Source organism: Canis aureus, chromosome 25, assembly GCF_053574225.1.
Source record: "Canis aureus isolate CA01 chromosome 25, VMU_Caureus_v.1.0, whole genome shotgun sequence".
NCBI classification, from domain to species: domain Eukaryota; kingdom Metazoa; phylum Chordata; class Mammalia; order Carnivora; family Canidae; genus Canis; species Canis aureus.
In genome coordinates, this window is record NC_135635.1 from 19,660,458 (window position 1) to 19,685,081 (window position 24,624).

The window sequence follows — 24,624 nt, forward strand, 5'->3', positions numbered from 1 at the left end:
GATCGCGCCCTGGGCCAAAGGCAGGCGCCAAACCGCTGCACCACCCAGAGATCCCCCAGTCATGATTTAAAACTCTCAAAAAATAGTAACAAAAAATAACTTCCTCAAAAATGGCATCAGTGGCAAACTTATAATACATTACACTTATAGGTGAAAGACTGAATGCTTTCTCCCCAAGATTAGTAGTAAGTCAAGATGCTGTCACCACATGTATTAAGTGTTATACTGGAGAGCCTGGCAGTGAAATAGCAAGGAAAAAAAAAAAAAAAAGAACAACATAGAAATTGCAAACAAAGTATAATTCTGCATAATATGGAATACTGAATAATTCTCAGATGACATTTTCCGAGAAAATCCTAGGAAATGAACCAAAAAAAAATTACAGACTTAAAAAGTGAATTTACTAAAATCTCAGGATGAAAATCAATATACAAAAACAACTACATTAATATACTAGCAAAGAAAATCTGAATGCTATTATAAATAGCATTTTAAAATGGAAACACCTACAAATAAATTTAACATAGTATGCCTGGGTCTGTATTTTGAAAACTACAAAACATTATTGAGAAATTATATATGACCTAATAAAATGGAAAAAAATACTATGTTCACAGATATTGGAAGATTCAGTATCATTAAGATGGAAGGTTTTTTTTTTTTTTCTAAACTTACCTATAGAGTATGCAATTCCAATCAAAATCACAATAGGCTTTTTTTTTTTTTAAATGGACTGACAAGCTGAGTATAAAATGTATAAGTAAATGCATATCATCTAGGCTAACCAAACAATTTTCAAGAATAAAGTTGAAGTTCTTACACACATTATTTTAAGACTTACTATAAAGCTATAATCAAGAGAGTATGGTATTGGTATACAGACAGAAAACAAGATCACATAAGTGGTTTTCATCCAAGGGTGACTTACTACCTGCATTCTCCCCTGGGACATGTAGCAAAATCTGGAGACATTTTTGGTTATCACAACAAAGCATATGCTACTGGCACCTAGGGGGTGGAGTAAAGTAGGTTACTAAATATGTCCTACAGTGCACAGGACAGCTTTCTGTAACAGAATCATTCAACTCCAGATGTCAATATTGCCAAGGTTGAAAAATAGCAGGTCAAGAGAACAAAATTAAGAATCCAGAAATCTGCACTCATATGGTCAAATTATTTTCTCCAGAGATGTGAGGGCAATACAATGAAGGAGAAGATACTTTTGTGTTTTTTTTTTTTTTAAGTGGTGCTGAAATCAATGGATATTCATATTGGAGGTCATTGGAAGGGAAGAAAATCTTGACTATCTCATTACACCCCACCAAGCAAATTAAAAAATAGATCACATACATAACCTAAGAAAATACATAAAACTTCTTATTGAAAATATGGAAGAAAACCACTGTGACTTAGGGTTAGGCAAAGATTTTTGATACATCAAAAGTATGATCCAGAAAAAAAAAAGGTAAGTTTGGATTCATCAAAATTAAACAGTTTTATTTATCTAAGGACACCATAAACAAAGTGAGAAGGAAACCAGAAACCGAGGAAATATTCATAATGCATATTATCACAAAGGACTGACATCTAGAATTTATAAAAACAACTAAAATTATGAAGGTAGACGACAAAATAAAATGAGTGGAAGACTGAAACATACACTTCACAAAAGAAAATATGCAAATGGTAAGTAAGCACATGAGAAGATGCTTATCACCAATAGTTATTCAGATAAAAGCAGTTAAGATACCATTCCCCATCCAAGGAAGACAAAAAGCTAAAATGAAAAACCTTGGGATGCCTGGGTGGCTCAGTGGTTGAGCATCTGCCTTCAGCTCAAGGCGTGATCCTGGAGTTCCAGGATTGAGTCCCACATCAGGCTCCCTGCATGGAGCCTGCTTCTCCCTCTGCCTGTGTGTGTGTGTGTGTGTGTGTGTGTGTCTGTCTGTCTGTCTCTTTCTGTGTCTCTCATGAATAAATCTCTCATGAATAAATAAATAAAAGCTTAAAAAAAAAAAACAAGAAAAACCTTGACAATACCAAGTGCTGATAGGATTCAGATCAAAGAGAACTCTCATATATTACAATGAGGATATAATATGTCAAAAAAAACTCTGGAAAACAGTGTGGAAGCTGGATGTAAAGTTAAAGACTTAACATATGATCCTGCAATTCCAAACCTAAATATTTTAAAATAATAAAAACATATGTTCCCACACAGATTTTTATGTAAATATCAACAGCAGCCTCAAACATTAAGCAATCTAAATTTCCAAGGATTAGTGAATGGATAAACAATATACTGTATCTCCATAGAGAATACTACTCAGCAATCAAAATGTATAGATTACTAATACAGGTAACCAACCACATGATCTCAAGAAACATACTGAACCAAAGTAGGTAGCTATCAAAAAATTCACATTAATTCATTTTATATGAAATTATAAAAGCTAACTAATCAATAGCAAGAAAACACAGATCAGTGGCTGCCTGGGGCTACTGTTAAGGGGTGTTAAGGGGGGGATGACTGTAAAAGGCATGTGAGAATTTCTGGGGTTAACAGAAATCTTCTGTATCTTGATTGTGACACTGGACATATGGATATATACATTTCTCAATAACAAGCCTATTTTACTGTACTTAAGAGCATATCCCAAAAAACTGATAAGCTTTGAAGATAAAGGAAAATATAAAATAAACACATAACCTAACTTTGGTGGAATTTATATTCTGTACTTGATTCAAATGACTACTTATAGTTCTAAGGGAAGATATTGGAAGATAATATATTAAAAACATGTGTTGGTGACTTTTAGCCATTTTTGACAAGGCACTGTAAGAAAAAGAAACTCAGTTTTCTTTTTTTTAAAGTGTAAGGACAAAGAACGCAGATAGTTTATTTTGTGTGCTTTGGTAACATTCCATATACATCTATCAATAGCACTTATTAGATTATAATAATATATTGTATATATCCTTCATAGAAATTTTGATTTTTCAAGTGCTGCTGGAAAAGAACCCAGAAATAGAATTAATGATGTTATAATTCAAAAGTATGAATGATATTTAAAATTATATTTATATCTATGCACGTATACAACCCTTCATCCACATGCACAAATTCACACTTGCATGCATTGAAATACTTGCTCATCTAATAAAAATTAACCTCTACTCATTATTTCCTCGGTCTTAGGGACATCTATCCATTTTTTTCTTTTTAAATCTTTAGTTTTTCTATATTCTTGCCCATAAATATGCTTAAATGAGCTCAACTTTTGGCCAAAATACAAAGGGGAAAAATTTCCCCTTAATTGCTCCTTCTACCTACAGTGCTCTTCTATGTTTATCATCCAAGCTTCTCAAAGACCTTTTTTTATTTTTTCATCTCCTTTTTTCTCATCTGATTATCTACTTTATTCCTCCACCATTCCAGTGAAACTATTGTTAATGACATTCTTGCCCTATCCAAGTCATCTGTAAATCCAGACTTCGCTTATTTTGCATTATTTGAAAATGTTAACCACTCACATTTTTGTAAAAATGCTCTTCCTATGACCTAGGTATTGTAGGTTTCCTCCTTTTTCTTTTGCCAGTTTACAGTTTCCTTCATGAGCTCTCTTACCCAATCCATTACATATTGAGGTCCCTCTCAAGACCTTAGGTGGAACTGTTTTTCATTCTATATATTCTCTGGTCTCATCCACAGACATGCTTTCACTGACCTTCTATATATTTATGACTTTAAAATTCATAATTAGCAGATTTCTCATAGTTCCAGACTCTGTATTCAGTTCTCTTACATACTCTGATCTTGAATATTCCACAGGCACTACAAGCTCAACATGTCCAAAACACAAAATTTTCAACCCTAACCATGCTGCAGGTCTTAAATTTCTTATTTCAGTGAACTGCCAAAACCAAAGATTTGGTTACCATCCACAAAAACATACTCATGTATATAAATACATATTTATGTATATAAAATGTGTTTGTGTGTGTGTGTAAATATATCTTTTATCAATCAACACTGACTTCCTCTCTTCTATTCCCACAAATTCTCTGGTTTCCGTTCCCTTAATATGACTCAAAACCATCAAAATCTCTCTTTCCCACGCACCTTAGTTTGGGCCACCACCATTCCCACTATGAGAACTGTAATAGCCCTTTTACTGATTTATGTGTTTCTAATACTATCTTCCATCAAGTGTTTTTAAAACTTTACCAGAGTAATATTTCTAAAATGCAAATCTCAACAAATGTCACTTCTCTAGTTAGTGTCTTTTAACAGCACCCAATTTCTAGTCAGACAACCTGGCAGGCAAGGCCCTTTATTATCCTTTCTACGGCATAAAATAAAATCTCTCATTTGGCAGACTCAAAGAGCCTCACTACCTCTTGTCAAACATTTGTGTTGTACTCTCTCATCTTAAAGATTGTGAATATACTATTCCATCTACCTCTCTTGCTAAATTCTCAGTTCTGACCTCACTTAGACCCATAAACCCTGAAAGAACTCATCATTAGTCCAATAAGTGGTCCCTCACCATATAGGAAGGAATTATATACCCCTTTAACAAAACATTTATTTCATCATAATTTACCACAGTTTTACAGTAGTATCATCGGTTTCCCCCTGCTTATTAATATTAATGGAAAGACTGGGTCTTGCTCATGTTATATCCATTTAATCCAGCAGAATGCCAGTCATATAAAAGGCTCTCATTAAATAAGGAAAAGAGTGAAAGACAAAAGGCTGATCTAGCATTCAAATACTACACGAGGCCCCAAAGTAAATGCATAAAAATTAAAATAGGTTGACTTTTTACAATCAAACACAGATAATATATGAACTAAAAATAAGTAGCCTTTCTTTTACAGGCTGGAAAAAAGAAAACGTGAGTTCTAACTCTGGTTTTGGGAGTAGCCATACCTTGACCAAGAATATCTTGACCAAGAATAACAAAGATGAAAATAATTCAGCCAGTATCCGCTGAACACCTAGAATGCGTCAGGTTTTAGTCTAAGCACTATGCAAATCTGATGTTATATAATATTCATAACAATTCCAGGAGGTAGGAATTACTTGTGTATACATTTTAAAGATAAGAAAAATGAGGCACAAAGAGGCTAAGGACATTCCATAGTAACACAAAGTCAGTGTGTTACATAGTGACACACTAACATAGTTACATAGTGACATAGTTACAAAGTGACAAAGTCAGGCAGTCAGATTCCAGACACCTGCTTGTAATTACTCTGAATTAGTGTTTACTTGCTTTTCCCATAAATTCTTAATTTGAAAAAAAAAAAAAAAGAGAAAGGTATGCCAGCACATGTGCACACACACACACATACCCACAAAGGCTAAACTATTTCTAAGGAAACATCCAGCTGTTATTTTTGTAAATTAAGTTTACTAACTTCAAATTTCAAATGGCATCTAATAAAATATGATTAGAGAAACAAGTGTGAGATCACTGTTTCTACACTTTATGTGATTTTACCTAGTGGTCACAACCCCTCTTAGTGTTTAGTTTTTTAAATAGCTTTCATCATACAGAACTGCTTCTGATCTTTAAAATATCCTGAGGTAATCTTGGATTGCTCTTCACCCAATGTTCCCAATTGATGAACACAGAATGTCCTTCCACTTATATAGGTTATTTTTAATTATTTCACCCCAGTTTTGTAGTTTTTAGTGGATAAACCTCTCACCCTCTGGGTTAAATTCACTGCCAGGTATTTTGTTCTTTAAGAAGCTAATGTAAACCGAATTGCTTTCTTTTTTTTCTTTTGTTTTTTTTTTTTTTTTTTTTTGAAGAGTTTATTTATTTGAGAGAGAGAGAGAAATCAGGAGGAGGGAGGGATTGAGGGAGAAGCAGGGAGGCCAGATTTGGGGCTCAATCCGGACCCTGGGACCATGATCTGAGCCAAAGGCAAACACTTAACTGACTGAGCCACCCAGGCACCCCTGAAGTGCTTTCTTAATTTCTTTTTTGAATATTCATTGAGAGTATATAGAAACACATCTGACTTTTGTTTGTTGATCTTTTAACCTACCACTGTGCTGAATTCATTTATTAGCTCAAAAAAAATGGCTATTTTCTGACAAGGCACTGTAAGAAAAAGAAAGTTCAGCAATGAATTCACAAGAAAAATATAATTCATAAAAATCGAGTTATAGGTAACAGGAAAAGTTAAGAAATTTGAGGACTTGCAGGAATAACCACCTTCCCAACCCCAACTTATAAAAGAGAAAATGTAGGGCTTTGAAGCAACAAAGACCAGCTTAATTCAACCCTACAGCAATTAGTAAACCATGTATATGTTAGCCACACCCACTGTTGAAGATTCTATCAATTCAAATGTCTCCAAGCACAGACCCAATAAAGCTGTGACTGCCCTGTACATATCTTCATTTGGAACAGTTTGGAAAAAGGAGACCGCTGGAGTTTCTTCAACCCAGGTTTGATAAATGAAGTTATTTTTAATCAGAAAAAGAGTAAGACACAGACAAATAGGCTAATAAATATAGGGGTGAAAAGCATATAAATATATTAAAGGTAGGCAATAGATCTATAAAATAACTGTGAGTGTGTCTTTGACAAATGGAGCTGATTGTAATCAAACAGATAAGGAGCCAAAAGAACCATTACCCTGAACTGTCACTGTATGCTATCTAAAATGACCCATGCCAGGGTACCTGGGTGGCTCAGTTGGTTAAGCATCTGTTTTCAGCTCAGGTCTTGATCTCTGAGTCCTGGGATGGAGCCCCGAGTCGAGTTCTCTGCTCAGAGAAGAGTCTACCTCTCCCTCTGCCCTTCCTTCCTGCTCTTGTGCTCTCTCTCTAATAAATAAATATTTTTAAATAAAAAAATAAAATGACCCATGAATCCCAATTTTTTATAATAAAAAGCAGTCTGAGAAATGGTATAATCACCAATACTCAGATATAGCCAACAAAGATACTGAAAAATTTAAAATCTATATGATCATAAAGAACAATGGACTAGAAAACCTGTGCCTAAACCCTAAACAGAGAATCATGGTCAATCAAAGAGCAATCCTATCTGCATAATAGAGATCTTACTTAATCTGAGAGTCCACTGAGATTTTAGAATTGTTACATACTAATAATAGCTGTGCGTCTCTGATTCTTCATTCTTCCTACAAAGAGCATTTATAGTAAATACCTTTATATTGCCACTGTAGACCAAATATGTTGAAGGTAAACAACATATATTTTAGTTTCTAGTTCTTTAGGTCAAAGAGGCCTATATATCTGGACTTGATAATGTAGAGACTGTAGTACATCATTCCCTATCTATCATCTAAACATCCTGGACTTTTGAACTTGAGGCCATAGCTGGTCAGAACTTTCAGATTTTCTCCTAAGGAGACAGGGTAAGTAAATTTGCCTGTAAGATGGAGACTGGGAATATTTGGCAACCATAAGGGCCAACTGTGGGATAACTAGTGCTGCTAACCAAGTATTTCCTGCTTTCTCCCCTCCGGATTCATAGTAGGATCTCACTAGCTGGCCCCACTATGTTGAAGTGAAGTACTATGGATAAAAACTGAGAGTCAAAGTGCCATTTCCACTCCAGAATATTGAATTACTAGTAGCAAAAGACTGGGGTTCTTTTCACTCTGCAATGATAACAGGTAATGTTCCACAAAGGAACTACTAGGGTAAGGACAACATAGCACCAATCCCCAAGACAACCCTCAGTGTATACGTAGCATGAGTAAGATATAAATCTTTGCTGTCTGAAGCCAGAGAGTTTAGGGTATAACCTGGCCCATCTTGGCCAATATATGCTTTCTGCTGTTTCACAGTTCTGTGACCTTAGTTTATCTCTGTGATTCCTCTGTCCATTTACAAAGTCATACACTTCATACCTCTGATGACTTAGTATTTCACCACCCAAAAGAATATAATTGTTGTATTAAACTTGTAAAATTGCCTGTGTATTTCCTCTCTCAAGCCATTTATTAAAACGACACTGAAAAAATTTAATAGAATTGACCCCATCTCAGGGATGGGCTAGCATATTTATAAGTCTCCATTTAAATTCTACCCCTAACTCTGTTTTCCAAATTCTTAGTGTATTTTCTTCCCATAATATAAAAGAGCTCCCTTAAATAAAGCTGGTTTTGAGGCTCCTGGGTGGCTGAATTGGTTAAGTGTCTGCCTCCAGTTCAGGTCATGACCTTGGGGCTCCTGGGCATTGGGGTCTCTGCTCAGAGGGGGGGTCTGGTCCAAGCCTCACTCTCCCTCTGTGTGTGTGCTTGTTCTCTCTCTCTCAAATAAATAAATTCATAAATAAATGAATAAATCTTATTTTATTATCACCTACCAAATTTCATGTTATTGAAAAGTATTTCTGAGAATATATTACTTATATAACACCTCCACAAATGTCCTTCAATTGCTTGTTCAATGTAAATAAGCGAATAATGTTTTTAACGTCTTCTAAGACATTAAATCAAGAAGAGAAACAAAAAATTCAAATAGAAACCAGTGCCTATATGTGATGAAAAGTAACTCAAACATGAGTAAGTGCCTTTAAAAATTTAAATATTATTTATAAGTCTTAGACTCCTAAAACTCATTTTCCATGCCCTAATACACTCATAGTCATCTCTTTGTCTCTGTTATTTGTTGAATAATATTATAAGTGAGAAATTAACATAAGAATCATCATTAATTTGTGGGAGAGCCAGGCATTTTAGGCCTTTAGCTCTATTTTTAGTCTTTTATAAATCTCCCAAGCTTTAACATTAAGTTTACACAAGCATATTTTTTTTTCTCCAAAATCCACCAGGGAAAGTAAATGGCACGAAACCGAATAAACAGTTATAGAGCTCTCAGGGGAGGAGAGTCAGAAGAAAAGTGTCAATATATAATGGATGTGCAATTTTATTACCTGAGTATTTAACAGCTCTTCACACTTGTGTGCTTGTTTCTCAATTGCAGAAATGTACTGTTTTTCAATAGCTTCTACTTGCTGCTTAACTGAAGACTGTAGTAGTGCCTAAAAACAAGCACAAAAAGTCATTGGGATCACAGAGTCTACTGCTGGCATAAGGATTTTTTTTTTGACAGTTTTACGTATCTTAAATAGGATACTCTTCAGCATTACAAAACACACATGTGTGAATATTGAACACATTCATATATAACCTACTTGAAGCTTTCAGTTTTAGGTTTTCCTATTGCCAACACTACAGCTTTTTGGCTCAGATGTTACTTCCACACACCTTCTCCTTAAAAAAGGCCAAGTCATAGAAAATGATAAAGAGGGTGAGTAGTTCTGTTAAATATAAATTCAGTTTACTGAAGACCACACAGGATGAGGAGTGTATGAAAGCTGCTGAAAAGAAAAAAAAAAAAAAAAGAAAGAAAGAAAGAAAAAAAAACAGACATATTTCACTGGCTGACAAAACTCCACATCCTCTCGGCACACTGTAATGTCCCATGGGCCAAGCATGATCTTCAAGACCACAAGTCAAGTAAAAGCAGATGGAAACTCTGAGCAATTTCATACATAAAAGAACTGCCCCCCAGGAAGTTCACGCCCCTAATATAAAAAGGTAGAAGTCAAAGTGTGGAAGTCAGAATCTCAAGGCAGTATTCATAAAAAGTAATAAAACTTGGGAGACTGGACAAACTGAAGTGGGTAGTGTAAATGCTGGAACCTGAGTCAGTTAAATATAAGGACATTAACACTGTTCTAAGGGAAGCCAAATCAGCATTTGAAGATGTTCCACCCACGCACTTCCTTATTGGAAATGCTTAGAACATTATCATCTTTTTTCTCTCCTTTTTATTAAAGCATTATATGTTATACTTAACATGTTCCCAATATTATATTACATGCTATTTATAAATCCTAAATCATTCTAAAATATGTACTCAACCATATACATAAGAATTCTTTAGCAAACATTCTATTTTTGAAGGTCTATCTGGATAATAAACTACTCATAATCAAAATAGTAAGTTGAAACAGACACATGTCTTATAGAAAACAGACCTTTGGCACATGCACCAAGAAAAGAAAAATAAGCCAAATCTCTTAAATAATCTCTGTTTGAAAATAGATTTACTTGGTTGGAAACAACATGCATTAAGGAACTAAATAAATATGCACATATTTTTAAAAACTGAGACAAAAATATTTTTTTAAACCTCCGGACAAGTCTCAAATTTTCAGATAATTAACCTTGTTTTGCAAATGTTAAACTGTCTGATGATGCTACCACTCCTATAATTCAATAGTTGTCACTCTGAAGTTGCATAATTACTAGCCAACTAGTAAAGGAAAACAAAACTCTGAGCGAAATTTTTAACTAAAATTTAAAGAAGTGCTTAATACAACTGCCTCAGCCCTTCATTTACACATTATATATTCTCTAAAGATTCCATAACTGTTGGCAAATTGAATTTAAATAAAATAAAACATAAAAAATAAAAATAATAATAAAGATTCTACAATGATTAATTTATATAAGGCTTCAAAATTTAACCTCTTAAACCATGGCTAGCTAATGTAAAATTATAATTTAACTTTGGCAAAATATACTGTTTGTTGGACCTTGGAAAATTTAAAGAACATCATAGTTATAGATAATTCTCTTGGGTATATTCACAACATCTTCTGTAGATAGAAAGAAGTGCCATTCTTTTTTTGGGACTTGGATATGACAAAATTGTTTTGCTTAATGGAAAGGACTTTTCACTTCCCTATTGGCCATGGTTTCAAATAATCGCACAGTTTAAATACCCCGCTTTAGTAGATTATATAGATTTTCAGTAGATTATATCCTTTGGAGGAACAGGTGACTTAATGAACTAAAACTTTTTCTCATCATAATTAAGAAACACAATGGAAGGGTGTCTGGGTGCTCAGTTGTTAAGCTTCCAGCTCTTGGTTTCTGCTCAGGTCATGAGCTCAGGGTGGTAAGATCAAGCCTCTGTGTTGAGCCCTGCACTCAGAGCTGAGACCGCCTGAGATTCTCTCCCCTCCCCTGCCCCCCTCCCCCTCTCCCTATTTGCACATGTGTGCTCTCAATCTCTCTAAAATAAATAAATAAAATCTTAAAAAAAAGAAACACAATGGAATGATATTTTTTCCTAGTGATTGATTTGTATACCATATACTCAACTTCTTCCAAACTTCAAGAAGATAAGCACTATAGAATAATGTGTCAACAGTCACAGCTGTGGTTATGGAACATGGTGAAAAGCTATGCAGAAGTAACCAGCCTTCTTATAGTTCAAACCTCTCATCTTAGCACCACTCAGTTACTTAAATCCACCCATCTACAAAAGGGACATGAAGGTAGGTACTAAGAATACAAAGATTAAAAAAAAAAAAAAGTCTTCCTCATTGAGTTCAGTCTGTTGTTGAAGAGAAACATTCTCTAGATAACCACATACCCTAGGTATATGCAAGGTATGTATCAAAGAAAATATGCCCAAAGTCTGCCTGTAAGGCTCACTGTTATATGTAAAGAATATTAAATAGGTAAGAATAGCTGGAGTTAAGAGTGGAGGCAGGATGGTACTAAAACAAGCACATGTCAAATATTTAAAAAACCTTGTATGCAGTAACAAGATTGTTTAAAATGTAGCCTACTACTATTGAACATTGTAATATTAGTGTCACAGTCGAAATAAAAGAGGTAACTTCCCAACACTTTCTTTAGAACTACAGTATTAATCATTATGGACACACTACAAACACAAATTGATACTAGCCACTACTTTTACAGTGATTTCTATCATTATAAAACTGGATACTTATTTTCCAATACACCACAATAATTGCCTTTAAAACTTTCTTGTGTATTTTAAGTATAAAGATGAACGTTAATTTTAAAATTTCCCTGCAATTTATTTTTTCCTCTGTAATTATGTCTACAAATATCAGATATAAGAAACAACACTAAAAGAAGTACCTGAAATAATTTTTCCTTTACAAACAATTTTAAACTACCCTCAACAAATATAAAAAGCATTAAGTCCCTCATAGTTTGTAGAGGCAGAAAAACAAAGATGTATACAAACATCCTATATTGAAAAATGCTATTAAAGGCAGGGAAAATTTTATTAATTTTTAACACATTTAGGTTTTAGCCTCAGTTCTATCAGGTATAGTCTGTGTCAGCCCAGGGGATTTAACTCACTGAGCTTAGGAAAACTAATGACCATACTTCTTTTAAGAAGAATTTGAAATACGCAAACAAGATTGTAGGTTTAACTTACTCATCTTTGTGTATCATACACAGCTTTCTACAAAGTTCCTTGTACACACCAGACACAGGCAATAGCTGTTTGATGAATGATGATTCTTGGATTAAGATTAGTATTTTTAAAAATCACTAAATTCTACCCCTGAAACTAATATTACACTATATTGTAACTAATTAGAATTTAAATAAAATCCTGAAAGAAAAAAAAAAAAGATCATAGTATGAATAACACCAATACTCATCGGAAAGCTCACTAAGCTTCAAAGTATAATTACAAAGTCCATTTATTAAATTTGTTGCTAAGTACATTTAATCTCTACCAGGGATTTCAACTTTTTAAGTTATTATTTTAGACTAGAAATGTCCATCCTTTCTATCCCATAGGGCAAATTTTGAATAAATTAAGTTTGTAAAGGACTACAGAGTCTTTGGAAGGAAAAGTATGTTATAAATTCTACAATTACTAGATTCACAGAAAACAAATATACGAAGTCAAAACTACCCCACCCTAACAATTATTCATAAGCAGTACTATATAGTATGCTATATATATATATAGTAAAGATTTTATTTATTCACGAGACACACACACACACACAGAGACAGAGAGAGAGAGAGAGAGAAAGAGAGAGAGAAACACACAGGCAGAGGGAAGCAGGCTCCCTGCAAGGAGCCTGATGTGGGGACTCTGGGATCACGCCCTGAGCCGAAGGCAGACGCTCAACCACTGAGCCACTCAGGTGTCCCAGATATATATTTTTAATGGAATTAAACTTATGCTGGAATTTAAAAGAACTATAGCCTAAAATAGTCGGCTACAATCTAAACGAGAGTCCACTGTCTCAACAAATCCAGTTTTTCTTCTCCTTTGAAATAGCCCAATTCTTATAGATTTGATCCAGCCTCATCAAATTAAACAACTTGTCCAGATTTGCAAAGCAGATGTGTCTAAAGAACCAGATGGTCTTCAAAACATTAATATCATGTTGGTATTTAGCATGTAACATCAAAGAACATGTTGTAGCTTATTTTAAGTAACAATAATTAGAGGATTTTTAAAAGCCACCCCCCAAATTTTCTGTATCAATCCTCTGACTCATACTGTACAAATGGAGAAAGGTATACAGCTGTGGAGCAAGCTATAAGCAAGGCATAGAATAAATAGCCCCTCTAAAATTTAAGCCCAAGAAGAATAAGAATCTTTAATTCACTGTTGTACCTACCCAAAACATCTGCAATCGTACTTAACACACAGAAGACATTAAACAAACAAATATGTGTTGAATGGACTGAGGAAACCAACCATGATTTTGGCATGTCCAAGCCTGATTATTTGTCTCTTCATAGAGAAACTATGAAGTCTTTGATGTTAATGATGTTCATAATTATATTCTTAGTTCAGCTTTTTGACTACAGTAGTACAAATTAATTGTTGTAAAGGGTCATTTGAAATAAAGCACAATTTTACCTTTCTTGAAAAAATACCAGTTTGCATTTCAAAAATTTATTTCAGATCTTTTCCAATTTTTAATTAAAATAAAATAAGCAAAACTAAAACGTATCTGCAAAATGAGTAAGTTAAAACACTGAATGGATACTCTCACTTTTTTTTCTATTGAAGTGCTCTTTTTAAGCAAAATATTACTTTAAATTTTACAAGGCTGTTAAACTATTAACATGTCTTATAATACAACCTCAACTTCTCTAACATATTGCAAGTTTGTTATTCAAAAGGAAGAGTCTCCTTGACTGAGACTGAGACATTTGGAAAAATGAATCTCAGTCATTTCACCAACTAATTCATCCATCTTTTTTCCATGAACTCTACATCCCTGTTTCTCAGATAAAGAAACAGACACTGAGCTTAAGAAACATGCCCCAATACACATGAAAAGACTTAGTGAAGCAAAGAACTGAATTCAGTTCACCCACTTTGTTCTTGGTTTGTTTTAGCTGTTCTAACCCAATAAAGCAGATTTCTCTTCATGAACTAAGGACTTATTCTATTTTTAGAGCCACTTAATTATTTGTTCATTCTTCGTTTATTCAACTAATATTTACTGAATGCATGTTTTATTCTAGACACTGCTGTAGGTGCTGGGGATAACAGAGTGAACAAAACAGACGTGACCCAGACTGTCCGGAACTTACTTTATTGGCAAGGGGATAAAGCGAGTGGGGAGAACAAGGAAGATTGGAATGTAGACAGCAAACCATTTCTGATGGCATTACAGGCTGTAAAGAAAATAAAGCAGGATAAAAAGAGAAAAAATGGAAAAGAAAATTTTTGAGAAAGGATAGTCAAGAAGAGCTCTATGGAGATCCACAAATAGAGCAAAGATGTCACAAAGTGAACAAAAATTCAGCCATTCTTCCCCAAATGTCTGGGGGAAAAACATTTCCATCAAAGAAAAGAGTGCAAAGTCCAAGGGTAGGACTAAGGCTGTTGAGTTCAAGAACTAGCAAAAAGGCCGGTGTGGATTATATGAACTAGAAAATTCTACCAGATGCTATAGCTATAGCAGGCTTCTTTTTATCCTTAACCAGGTCAAAATTCTTGCCCCGGGACTTGTGTTCTTATTGATCCCTACGCCTGAAAGGTGATTCAGAGTTCAGAAAAGTGGGTAGAGGACCAGAATCAAGGAGAACCATGAAAAGGCATTTTAATTCTATTCTAACTTCAGTGAAAAACCTCTAAAGGATTTAAACAAGGAAGTATCTATAATCTAATTTTTAAAATATCTTTAAACAGCACTGCAAAGTACCAAAAGCACTCAAATGCTTTCAAAGCTTTCTCCTGGACAATTTGTGAAAAATAAAAATATGAAGATTGATCTATCTGGGTTACTCATATACAAGGAACTTAAGAACCTATAACCATGTACCATGCATAAACATTGTTTTTATTCAGTAAAAGTAAGAGTAATGTAATTTTCCAGGGGTTAATCCTGTCAAGAACAAGCTAAGTGTTTTTCATATCCTCACAAAAAGTGCCATAGATATATTACAAATATATCTGGCAAGTAATACTTGAATTTCATCTGGACATTCTATTAGCATACAGTTCTTCTACAATACTTAACTTTCCCTATTTTATAAATTAACTGACAACAAAGACTGTAAAAATTAAGACATAGTGTTCAAATGATGGCAGCTGACTAGATTTGGCTCAAAATATTGAGCCTGGTTTCCAAATTGTCTTAATGTTCAATGACTCTTGACTAATCAAAAATACCTCTTGCCAATTTTAGGGTTTAAGACACCAATCTCTAGCTTTGATGGCTTGTAGTGTAAAAAAAAAAAAAAAAAAAAAAAAAAGCTACTCTGATGTATTGTAGGTCATATAAACCGATATTATATATTTATATATGTGTGTGTGTGTGTATATATATAAAATATGTATATATAAATATATATATAATATATATATTTAAAGGCCTCTGATCAGTGAGCTAGTAATCCAATTAAGGTATTAGAAGAGAATATTAGAAGAGATGGATGTATAGAAAAGAATATGGATGTATTAGAAGAGAATATTAGGCTCTCTCTTAAACAATATTTAGACATATTAGCAAATTTTGTTGGGATACAAAAATAATGTGATTAAAATCTATCTTTGAGAGGTGATTTATTTTTTTATTTTTTTATATAAATGTATTTTTTATTGGTGTTCAATTTGCCAACATACAGAATAACACCCAGTGCTCATCCCATCAAGTGCCCCCCCTCAGTGCCCATCACCGAGTCACCCCCACCCCCTGCCCACCTCCCCTTCCACCCCCCCTAGTTCGTTTCCCATAGTTAGGAGTCTTGAGAGGTGATTTAAAAGTGCAATGTAAAAAGGACTAGGGAGTATAACTCTCTAGAAGAAAGACTTTGATCTGGATTTAAGGCTTTCATTTACTCAAAACTGGCTCCAAACTCAAGTTTAGGTTCATGGTCTCCTGCTACCCAGGCTGGCATAAGTTAGGCCCTGTGAATTCAACCTTCGGGGAGAATGACTGTTCATGTTTCTCCAAAGTATGTCTGAGGAGTGATAGTGACGGATTTAGTCACACTTCTTTTTAGAAAAGAGGACAGAAACTACTCCCTAAAATTATGGGAAAAAAATGGTTTAAAAAACAAAAGATTTCTTTCTTTTCCTTCAGTTAAAAAAGGAAAATTAACAAGGTCACACTGAGGCTATTAAAAATTTATCCTGTTGCAGATCTCAAGTGTTTGGGATTGCAGTGATCATCAGGTTTTTCTATGTATTAGAATTACAGTGCTATGTATTTGAATTACTATACAATTCAAAAAGAAAAATGTTAAATTATGGGTGTAGATCTAAACATGGAAATTCAATATAGTCTAGCCATGTTATAAAGTGCTGGGGAGGCTGTCAAAGCCAAAGAAAATCTTCAGGACAGAGGGAATCATTCCTGTTGGCCTTGTTGTTAAGGGATTCTAGTAACATAAGAGTTGTTACCTCAAACACCACAGAAGTCTCCCAGGGAAATTTCTTTTGTGCCATGGACAACACATTAAAATTAAGAAGTTTCTAAAATTAAGTACAGCACAGAGGCTCTGCATGTCTGCCTCTAGACACTTTAAACTTCTGAAATGCTGCCACATGGATATGCCACATGGATATGCCACAATATTGTTCCTTGTGACTTGAGTAAGAGCTACAGTTTCAGAAATGAAAGTAAGAAAGAAAGAGGGAGAGAAAAGGAAAAAAGAATTGTGACTAAAACAACAAAGCACCTGGTTACACTAAAGAACTATGTATCTCATTTTCTGAGATATCAGAGACCATGGAAAAAAAAGGATCTCATCTAAATGTCAGCAATATTTGGCTTAAATATACATGTATTGATGTTCCAGGGAGGCAGTATAACTTGAAGAGTCCTGAATCAAGGTTTGAGTGACCTGGCTTTTCTTTTCTTTTGAAGATTATTTATTTATTTATTTATTTATTTATTTATTTATTTATTTATTCATTCATTCATTCATTCATTCATTCATTCATTCATGAGAGACACAGAGAGAGAGGCAGAGACATTCATTCATTCATTCATTCATTCATGAGAGACACAGAGAGAGAGGCAGAGACATAGGCAGGGGGAGAAGCAGGCTCCCTCTGGGGAGCCTGATGCCAGATTCATCCCTGAACCCAGGGATCACGGCCTGAGCCGAAGGCAGATGTTCAACCTCTGAGCCACCCAGGGGTCCCACTATGACCTGGTTTTTCTATAAAACTCCTCCTCTCCTTATATGTGTTTGATAAAAGCACTGTGTTTCTCTGTCTCAGATTCCTTATCTTTTTTTTTTTTAAGATTTTATTTTTTTATTCATGACAGATCGAGAGAGAGAGAGAGAGAGAGAGGCAGAGACATAGGCAGAGGGAGAAGCAGGCTCCATGCAGGGAGCCCGACATGGGACTGGATCCCGGGTCTCCACAATCAGGCCCTGGACTGAAGGCGGCGCTAAACCTCTGAGCCACACAGGCTGCCCAATTCCTTATCTTATAAATAGAGAGAACAATAGAGTTTTTTTCTGTCAATGACAAAGGGGTTCTATGAAATTATGACTGTTAATTTAATTCTTAATATTGATACTTCAAAATAGGATTGTTCTACCAGTTGCTGATATCTGAGAACTAAATTCCTCACTTTTTCATCATATATAAAACTGATGCTATGTGGATTTAAGATAGGATCATCATTTTTTTTAATTACTAGATTTAAGATAATTAAAGTGAAGAATTTTCCTCCAAACTAATCAAGATTCATCATTCGCCAAATATAGATCTCAAAGATTAGAAAATAATGTTTTTTCCCTCTATAAAGATAACAACATGGAGCAAGATTAGAGGTTTCATTAAGACCAATTTTATGAGAGGACTATTGACAGGGATTAAATTTTGCCTTTTTGTTTTCTTTTGATCATAAAAAGAATGATGATAAGGTAAGATACTTGAACTGTGTTCTTTTCCAGTTAAAAGTTAGCTGTATATTACAGAAGTGATAATATTTGAGGTGATGCATAAAATATTTCAAATCTGCCAGACTCGGCACCAAATATTCAGAAGTGCCATCCCCAGTAACAGAACAGGTGCAAAGGCCTCCTGCAATGCCAAGCTCCAGGTCGATTGTATACTGTTAAGGGAGAAGCCCCAGATGAATGGACAAAATCATTAAAATGTTTCAAAAGAATTGTTAATATCTACCTGGTATAGAAGTATTTCACTATTAGAAAATGGCACAAAGTGGTGCTTGCTGGCTGAACATTAGCCTGTATTACGTTGTTACTGTGGACTAATTACTGAAAACATTTGGTTACATGAATATCCTGCTACACTGAAAACAGAATAACTTGAACTTGGTGCTTCCATACCTTGTGAATTTTATATTGCAAGTATGTTACCTTGTCACAAAAAATAAGATATTTTGAAAATAATAGGGTAAATTCTTCTTTGGCCTAATCATTTATCCTTGGTATAAAATCTATATTCTAATATATCAAGTATCCCCAAAGCTGAATAACATGAATTTAAAGATAAAAATCGAAACCAAAAATTATGATGCTGGGTTGCACACTAATTACAAATGTCACAAACATCTTAATGTACTACTCTCCCACATTTCACTGGTTATTACATCTCTGCTTTCCTTCCTCAGAGCCTGTGTTTTATAATTCAGAGGAAATAATACAACTAACCATTCCTCTCTTACATCCTTTTAAATAGGTAAAAGATTTAAAAAATTAAAGTAGCTTTTTGTGTACATATCCTCATTTGGACTTAGAAAATTAAATGAGTATAAGAATAACTTTCATCAGTTTATCTTTTCTGCCTCTAAGAACTATAGTATGCAGTCTTTCACTAACTGGAATATTGGTGGCCAAAAAAAAAAGAATAAAAAATAAATCTATAACATACACACACATCAATTTTTCCCCCCCCTCAGGTCTAATTTCATAACACTTTTCAGGCACTAAAACTGAAATGCCTGAATCCAGATATATCTTGATGGAGATTCAGTTCATTGGAATAAGGAGAGATAACTGGGCACCTGGGTGGCTCAGTATTTGAGCGTCTGCCTTTGGCTCAGGTCATGATTCCAGAGACCTGGGATCAAGTCCCACATCAGGCTGCCTTCAGGGAGCCTGCTTCTCCCTCTGCCTGTGCTGCCTATCTCTCTCTCTCTCTCATGAATGAATATTTTTTAAAAAAATAACCACGTAACTGATACACATTAACCAGAATAATTACAGAAATGATACCCTTTACAGATATCACTATATAATTATTCTTCCAGCATTATTATTAGATGTAGAAACCTGCTGAGGAAGCTTGGATAAAAGGAAGACTTGAAAAAACTTGCAATCCCATGAGGACAGGTCAAGCTTCATTCAGGTCAATGTGGAAAGATGATATTACTCTGGATAGAAGGTGCTCATTATAGAGTACCCTGGATTTTTGTGATAATAAACAAAAATCTATAAGTAATCGACAACACTCAGGTAGGTAGGCCTGATATTGACAAAGGTTTCAAATCTGATCAACATTAGTTACAAATATTAACCTGATGTAATATAAAAAATTAACCTATGGCATTCTAGTGGATTTCTGAAGGTAAGCCAAAAATAACCAATGGGGAAAAAGCAGGTCTTACATGTCTTAAGAAACAATTAACTATATAAATCCTACTCATTTAGTTTTTTTTTTTTTTTTTTAATCTTTGGAGTTATTTTTCAAGATCTACTCTGAAGCAAAACCTTGCAATTTGCATCCTCAACACAGTATGAAGTATTTCTCTTTTCATTCCTTTGACTCTCGGGCTGATATACCAGTCACAGTATAAAAAAGAAACTTTAAATCTATATTAGAACAACTTCTTTTGCAAGATTTCCAATGCCTTTTGGTTTTGGCCTGGCTGGAAAAACCACAAGAATAGCCTTGCATGCAAAATTCTGGCTCAGCCCAAGAAACTCGGAGGCACACAAGAACTATTCTCAACTACCAAACTTTCTCAATCCTCTGCTGAGGTTAAGTTTGGTGGGAGGGATAAGAATGGACAAGCCAAGTCGTTAGTTCCAAACCAATCACTAGTATCTAGCATGCTGTTAGGCCAAAGTCTATTGGCAAAAGCAAACATCCATATTTGTCCAGGAAAAATCTGATCATACGATAAAAGCTGGAATTTATGAGAATCCTTGTTCAATCAAATAACTGAAACTATAAATTTATTTCATACCTCCGGGTTAACAAAATAATGGAATCCAAGAAAATATATATGACAGGTCTCCCACACCTTAATACTTGTTTCTCCCCTCTCTGCATTAAAAGTTAGCAATCTTTAATCAAGGGTAAATATCAAAAGAAGAGAAAACAAAGTTGTTTCCCCCCTCCTTGGAGCAGAACTTTATACAATACAAGTAATTCTACACCCTGGGAAAAACTGGTCTCCTAAATGTAATATGCTCTCCCTTATAAAATAGTACAAACAACTCAAGAGTTCAAATAAAATACTAGCAAGTAGATGCTTTTGAAAAAAGGAATACAGCAGGCATGTGATACTCCACCCTGGCATTTAACATATGGTGCACTGCTAAAATTCAAAGCAATCCTTACCAAAAGGTATTTCAGCCATACCTAAAATTTAAAGAAAATGCAGAAGATCAACACTCAATAAAACCAAGATTGGTTAAGATGGGAAATAAAAATATCAAGAATTTTAATCAAGATAATTTCAGAAAAATTTAAGTTTATGTAGAATTTTATATCATTTTCCACTATGAATAGCAAAAAATTCATGTGCCTTATACATTAAAACTCTGGTGTATCTGATTCCATACTCTCATACTTAACCATAACAAAAAGAGGAAACAAATATATCAGAAAATTCTCTTTGTGAGATGTTCTTAGACTAGAGAATAATCTACTCATTCTTATTTTCTCATGAAAATAGTCAAGACCATAGTTATAAGCACTATTCAGGTGTCAAGCACTCTTTGGGTTTTGGTTTTAGCATGTGGTTTGTAATACACAGAATTAAAAATCATCACATCAGTCAAGCTTCAGAAACAAAGACTGTAAAAGAGGAATGGGTGTGTGTGGCCAAATGTCTAGTTTAGTGGAGATATCCTGAGATGTATAGATATCCATAAGGATATCTGCAAGGATGAGTTTTGTAAATCTACTTTGTTTGGCCAAATGTGCGCACACAAAATCCCAGAGGGGAACAAGGGTCTAAATGTTGAGAAGTCTGTATACAAAACTTTCCTAGTTTTAAGATGAATGTGCTGACCAGGAACGAAATTTCATATCACCCAAAAACTGACACAGAGAATGATTAGATCAGGCATCCCCAAAGGCCAAGACATAATACACCTTAAATCAGTATAGTTATAATTTAATTGGTGTTTGCATTTAAATATTAAATCAAACTGCATTTTTTTTGCCTTTTTCAGGCTATTCTATTCACCATTTTTTGCTAATCTGTCAACAATGTCAAAATTCAATAAATTTCAATACTTCTCATATTTGCTATGATTTGAAAAATATTTAAATTCTTTACATTTAAACAACAGAGTAGAACTTAATTTAAAAAATACACAAGTTGTGACAGAACCAAGAAAGTAATTTGTAAATGTTAACTTCAGGATGAAACTAAAAACTCTGTATGGAAATGTTTCAAAGGGAAAACTCTTTCTAACTGCTCTACCTTAAAGCAAAGACCACACACACACACACACACACACACACACACACACGGGGTGGGGGGGCGGCGGAGTCTGTTGTTACTCTATACAGTAGCAAAACAAAAATGTTAACCAAGAAATATGTTCATATCTTCTTTGTGTCAAATTGGAATTTTTAATGAACTAGGCTCAAAGTAAGATAAAATAAAAACAACATGTTGAACTTAATTTCTTGAGCACTTTCCACTCACTGTAACAGCATGTTAGCAATAGTTCCAGCTTTGAACTTCAGCACACTGAGTCAACTACAACTTCCTTTGGAAAATTCTCCCCCAAAAGTTATTTAGGATAAAAAGAAAATTCATTTTAAGAATGTATCAGAATCTAAAATAGCATTAGCTCAAGCATTTAAATACAGTGCATTAACTGAATAGATGTATAATGAGATACTTCTGAAAAGAGAAGCAAGCAACAAACACATCTGTGGAGATGTGTGGAAAGGTGGAAAGAGAGAGATATCTTCTCTTTAAAAGATATTTTTTTCCTTAAGTTACAGAATTACATGTTTTAGCAAAAATACCTATATTTTTTCCATGTAACTTTCTGTGATTGTCCCTCTCTGCTATTATTCCAATCCTCCAGTATAAAGAAAATTTTTTCTTAATTGTGATCACTAATCCCACATTGGGAAAAACAGCACATAAGTTTTTAAAACAATGAGGAATAAATTTGTTTTTTGGTTACAGCTAAAACTTTTGCTTTTTTTTTTAACTTTTAAAAACAAAGAGCAGTCCATCCTGCAGTCATTTACATTCTGTTAAAGTATCACTCATCTTTCTTGTACTAAAGAATTTCCTAGTGATTACAATGGTAAACACATGCATATATACAACCTGGACAGGTAAAATATTATATGACAAAAATAGAGACATAATGGCAACAGGCCAAAAGAGAATATTTTGATAGGCAAATATCTACAAAGGGATAAGACAATGATTAACTCACCCCCACTGGGGTAGTGGAATGACTTTTAAAATTTAAAGAAAATACAGGTACTTAGATACCATCAACAACAAACGATTTAGAATTTTTAGAGAGAAAATCTGCTTGGCAGATGCAATTTAAAAAATCATGACAGGCTGCCTGGGTGGCTCAGTTGGTTAAGCATCTGCCTTCAGCTCAGGTCATGATCCCAGGGGGATTACGCCCCACATTGGACTCCCGGCTTAGGACTCTCTCCCTCATTTATGCATACCCTCTCTCTCTCTCAAATAAATAAAATCTTAAAAAAAAAAAAAAAAAGGAAAAAGGAAAGCATCATGAGTAATTTATTATGTGCTGTAAAGGGTTAAGAAATCCTGATTTGCTTTGTTCTTAAGCAAAAAACATCACAGTAATAAAATTACTCGTTATCTTAAAAAAATTAAGATCATCTACATCATGGATAATAATCCTTGGTAAAGAAAACTATAGACATAAAAGAATTGTTAAATTGTTAAGTCTGAGCCAGTGTATATAATGAAGAGTGACAATTTCAAGACAAAAGCCCAATTAAACAAGTAAAGGAAAATTCTTGTGTAAACAATCTTAGATGTGGCATACTCCTATGGAAAGCCTTCCAAGATCTACATTTACTTTACTGTTGTTAATTATCAGGATAAAAGATTCTTAAAATCATGACATGGAAGAAAAAGTAAACAAAATTAAGCAAACATTATGGGAAAAGTTGGCATATATAGCACATTAGCTTAATTTTAGCTTTGTTTTCTTCTGTACTTTAACACAATTTCACATGTCCTTTTCATCAATCTGGAGCAAGCTATTTATTTTGTAAATGAACAGAAGAATGCTGGCTTTTTAACAGGAGCCCATGATGAATGGTTGGTCCACAATCTCTTTCCCTAAGTGGATATTTCTAAAAAAAAAAAAAAAAAAAAAAAAAAAAAAAAAAAAAAAACTGAAACAAGAATTCACATTGTATCATTTTGAAAAGTAAACTAATTACTAATCTGCTGTAAAATAATGACAATGTACTAAAACTGCTATGCTAGAAAATCGGTATAACAATAACTACAACAACTAATATTTACTAATAGCATTATTATCAGCCAAGCAATCAATGTTACCTCACTGGATCCTCACAATGTTCTTATGAATGGGTTCTATGGTTTATTCTCTCATTTATTCAATAGGAAGTTAAAATTTGTATGTAAGAAACTGCCCAAGATCAACTGTTAGTAAGTACCAGAGCTGGAGCTTTGATCAAGGTCTGTCTGACTTCAAAATAATCATTTAGCTCTACTAACAGAAGTACTTGGCAGTCCCAACACAGAAATTTTTGCAGAAAAAAAAAAAGAAATTTTTGCAGAAATGCAATACTTTTATAAGAACTCATAAATTAAAAATATATAAATTTTTATATATCATTATTAAAGGTAGAAAAAGATAAAATATGAGTACATAATACATAATAATAGTACAAAATAACTTTGGCTCTTAAAATTGTTTAAATATGCTATTGGGTTGTATATTTTCTTTACCCAGTTCCTGCAGTAGATGATTTGAGGTTTGTATGAATAAGAAGTCACAAAAAGAACTGAATTTCAATTTGATACGGTCAGCTAATCCATTAAATACAAGTATACCTTGTCTTATTGTGCTTCACCTTAT

At 34.0% G+C, this 24,624-nt stretch overlaps 1 protein-coding gene across 7 annotated transcripts in view; it reads right to left on the reverse strand.

Moving 5' to 3' along the window:
• Positions 1-24,624, reverse strand: part of CCDC91 (coiled-coil domain containing 91) — a 331,386-nt gene that overhangs the window by 119,082 nt on the left and 187,680 nt on the right. For 6 of the 7 annotated variants that reach the window (XR_013364095.1, XR_013364094.1, XR_013364092.1 and 3 more), the window contains one exon: positions 8,937-9,044. The exons of the other annotated variant lie outside the window; for it this stretch is intronic. Coding sequence is in view for 3 of the 6 variants with exons in the window: in XM_077870587.1 (XP_077726713.1) it covers positions 8,937-9,044 (108 nt within the window). In the remaining 3 variants the exon portion in view is untranslated. The remainder of the gene's footprint in view (positions 1-8,936; positions 9,045-24,624) is intronic. 7 annotated transcript variants of the gene reach the window in all.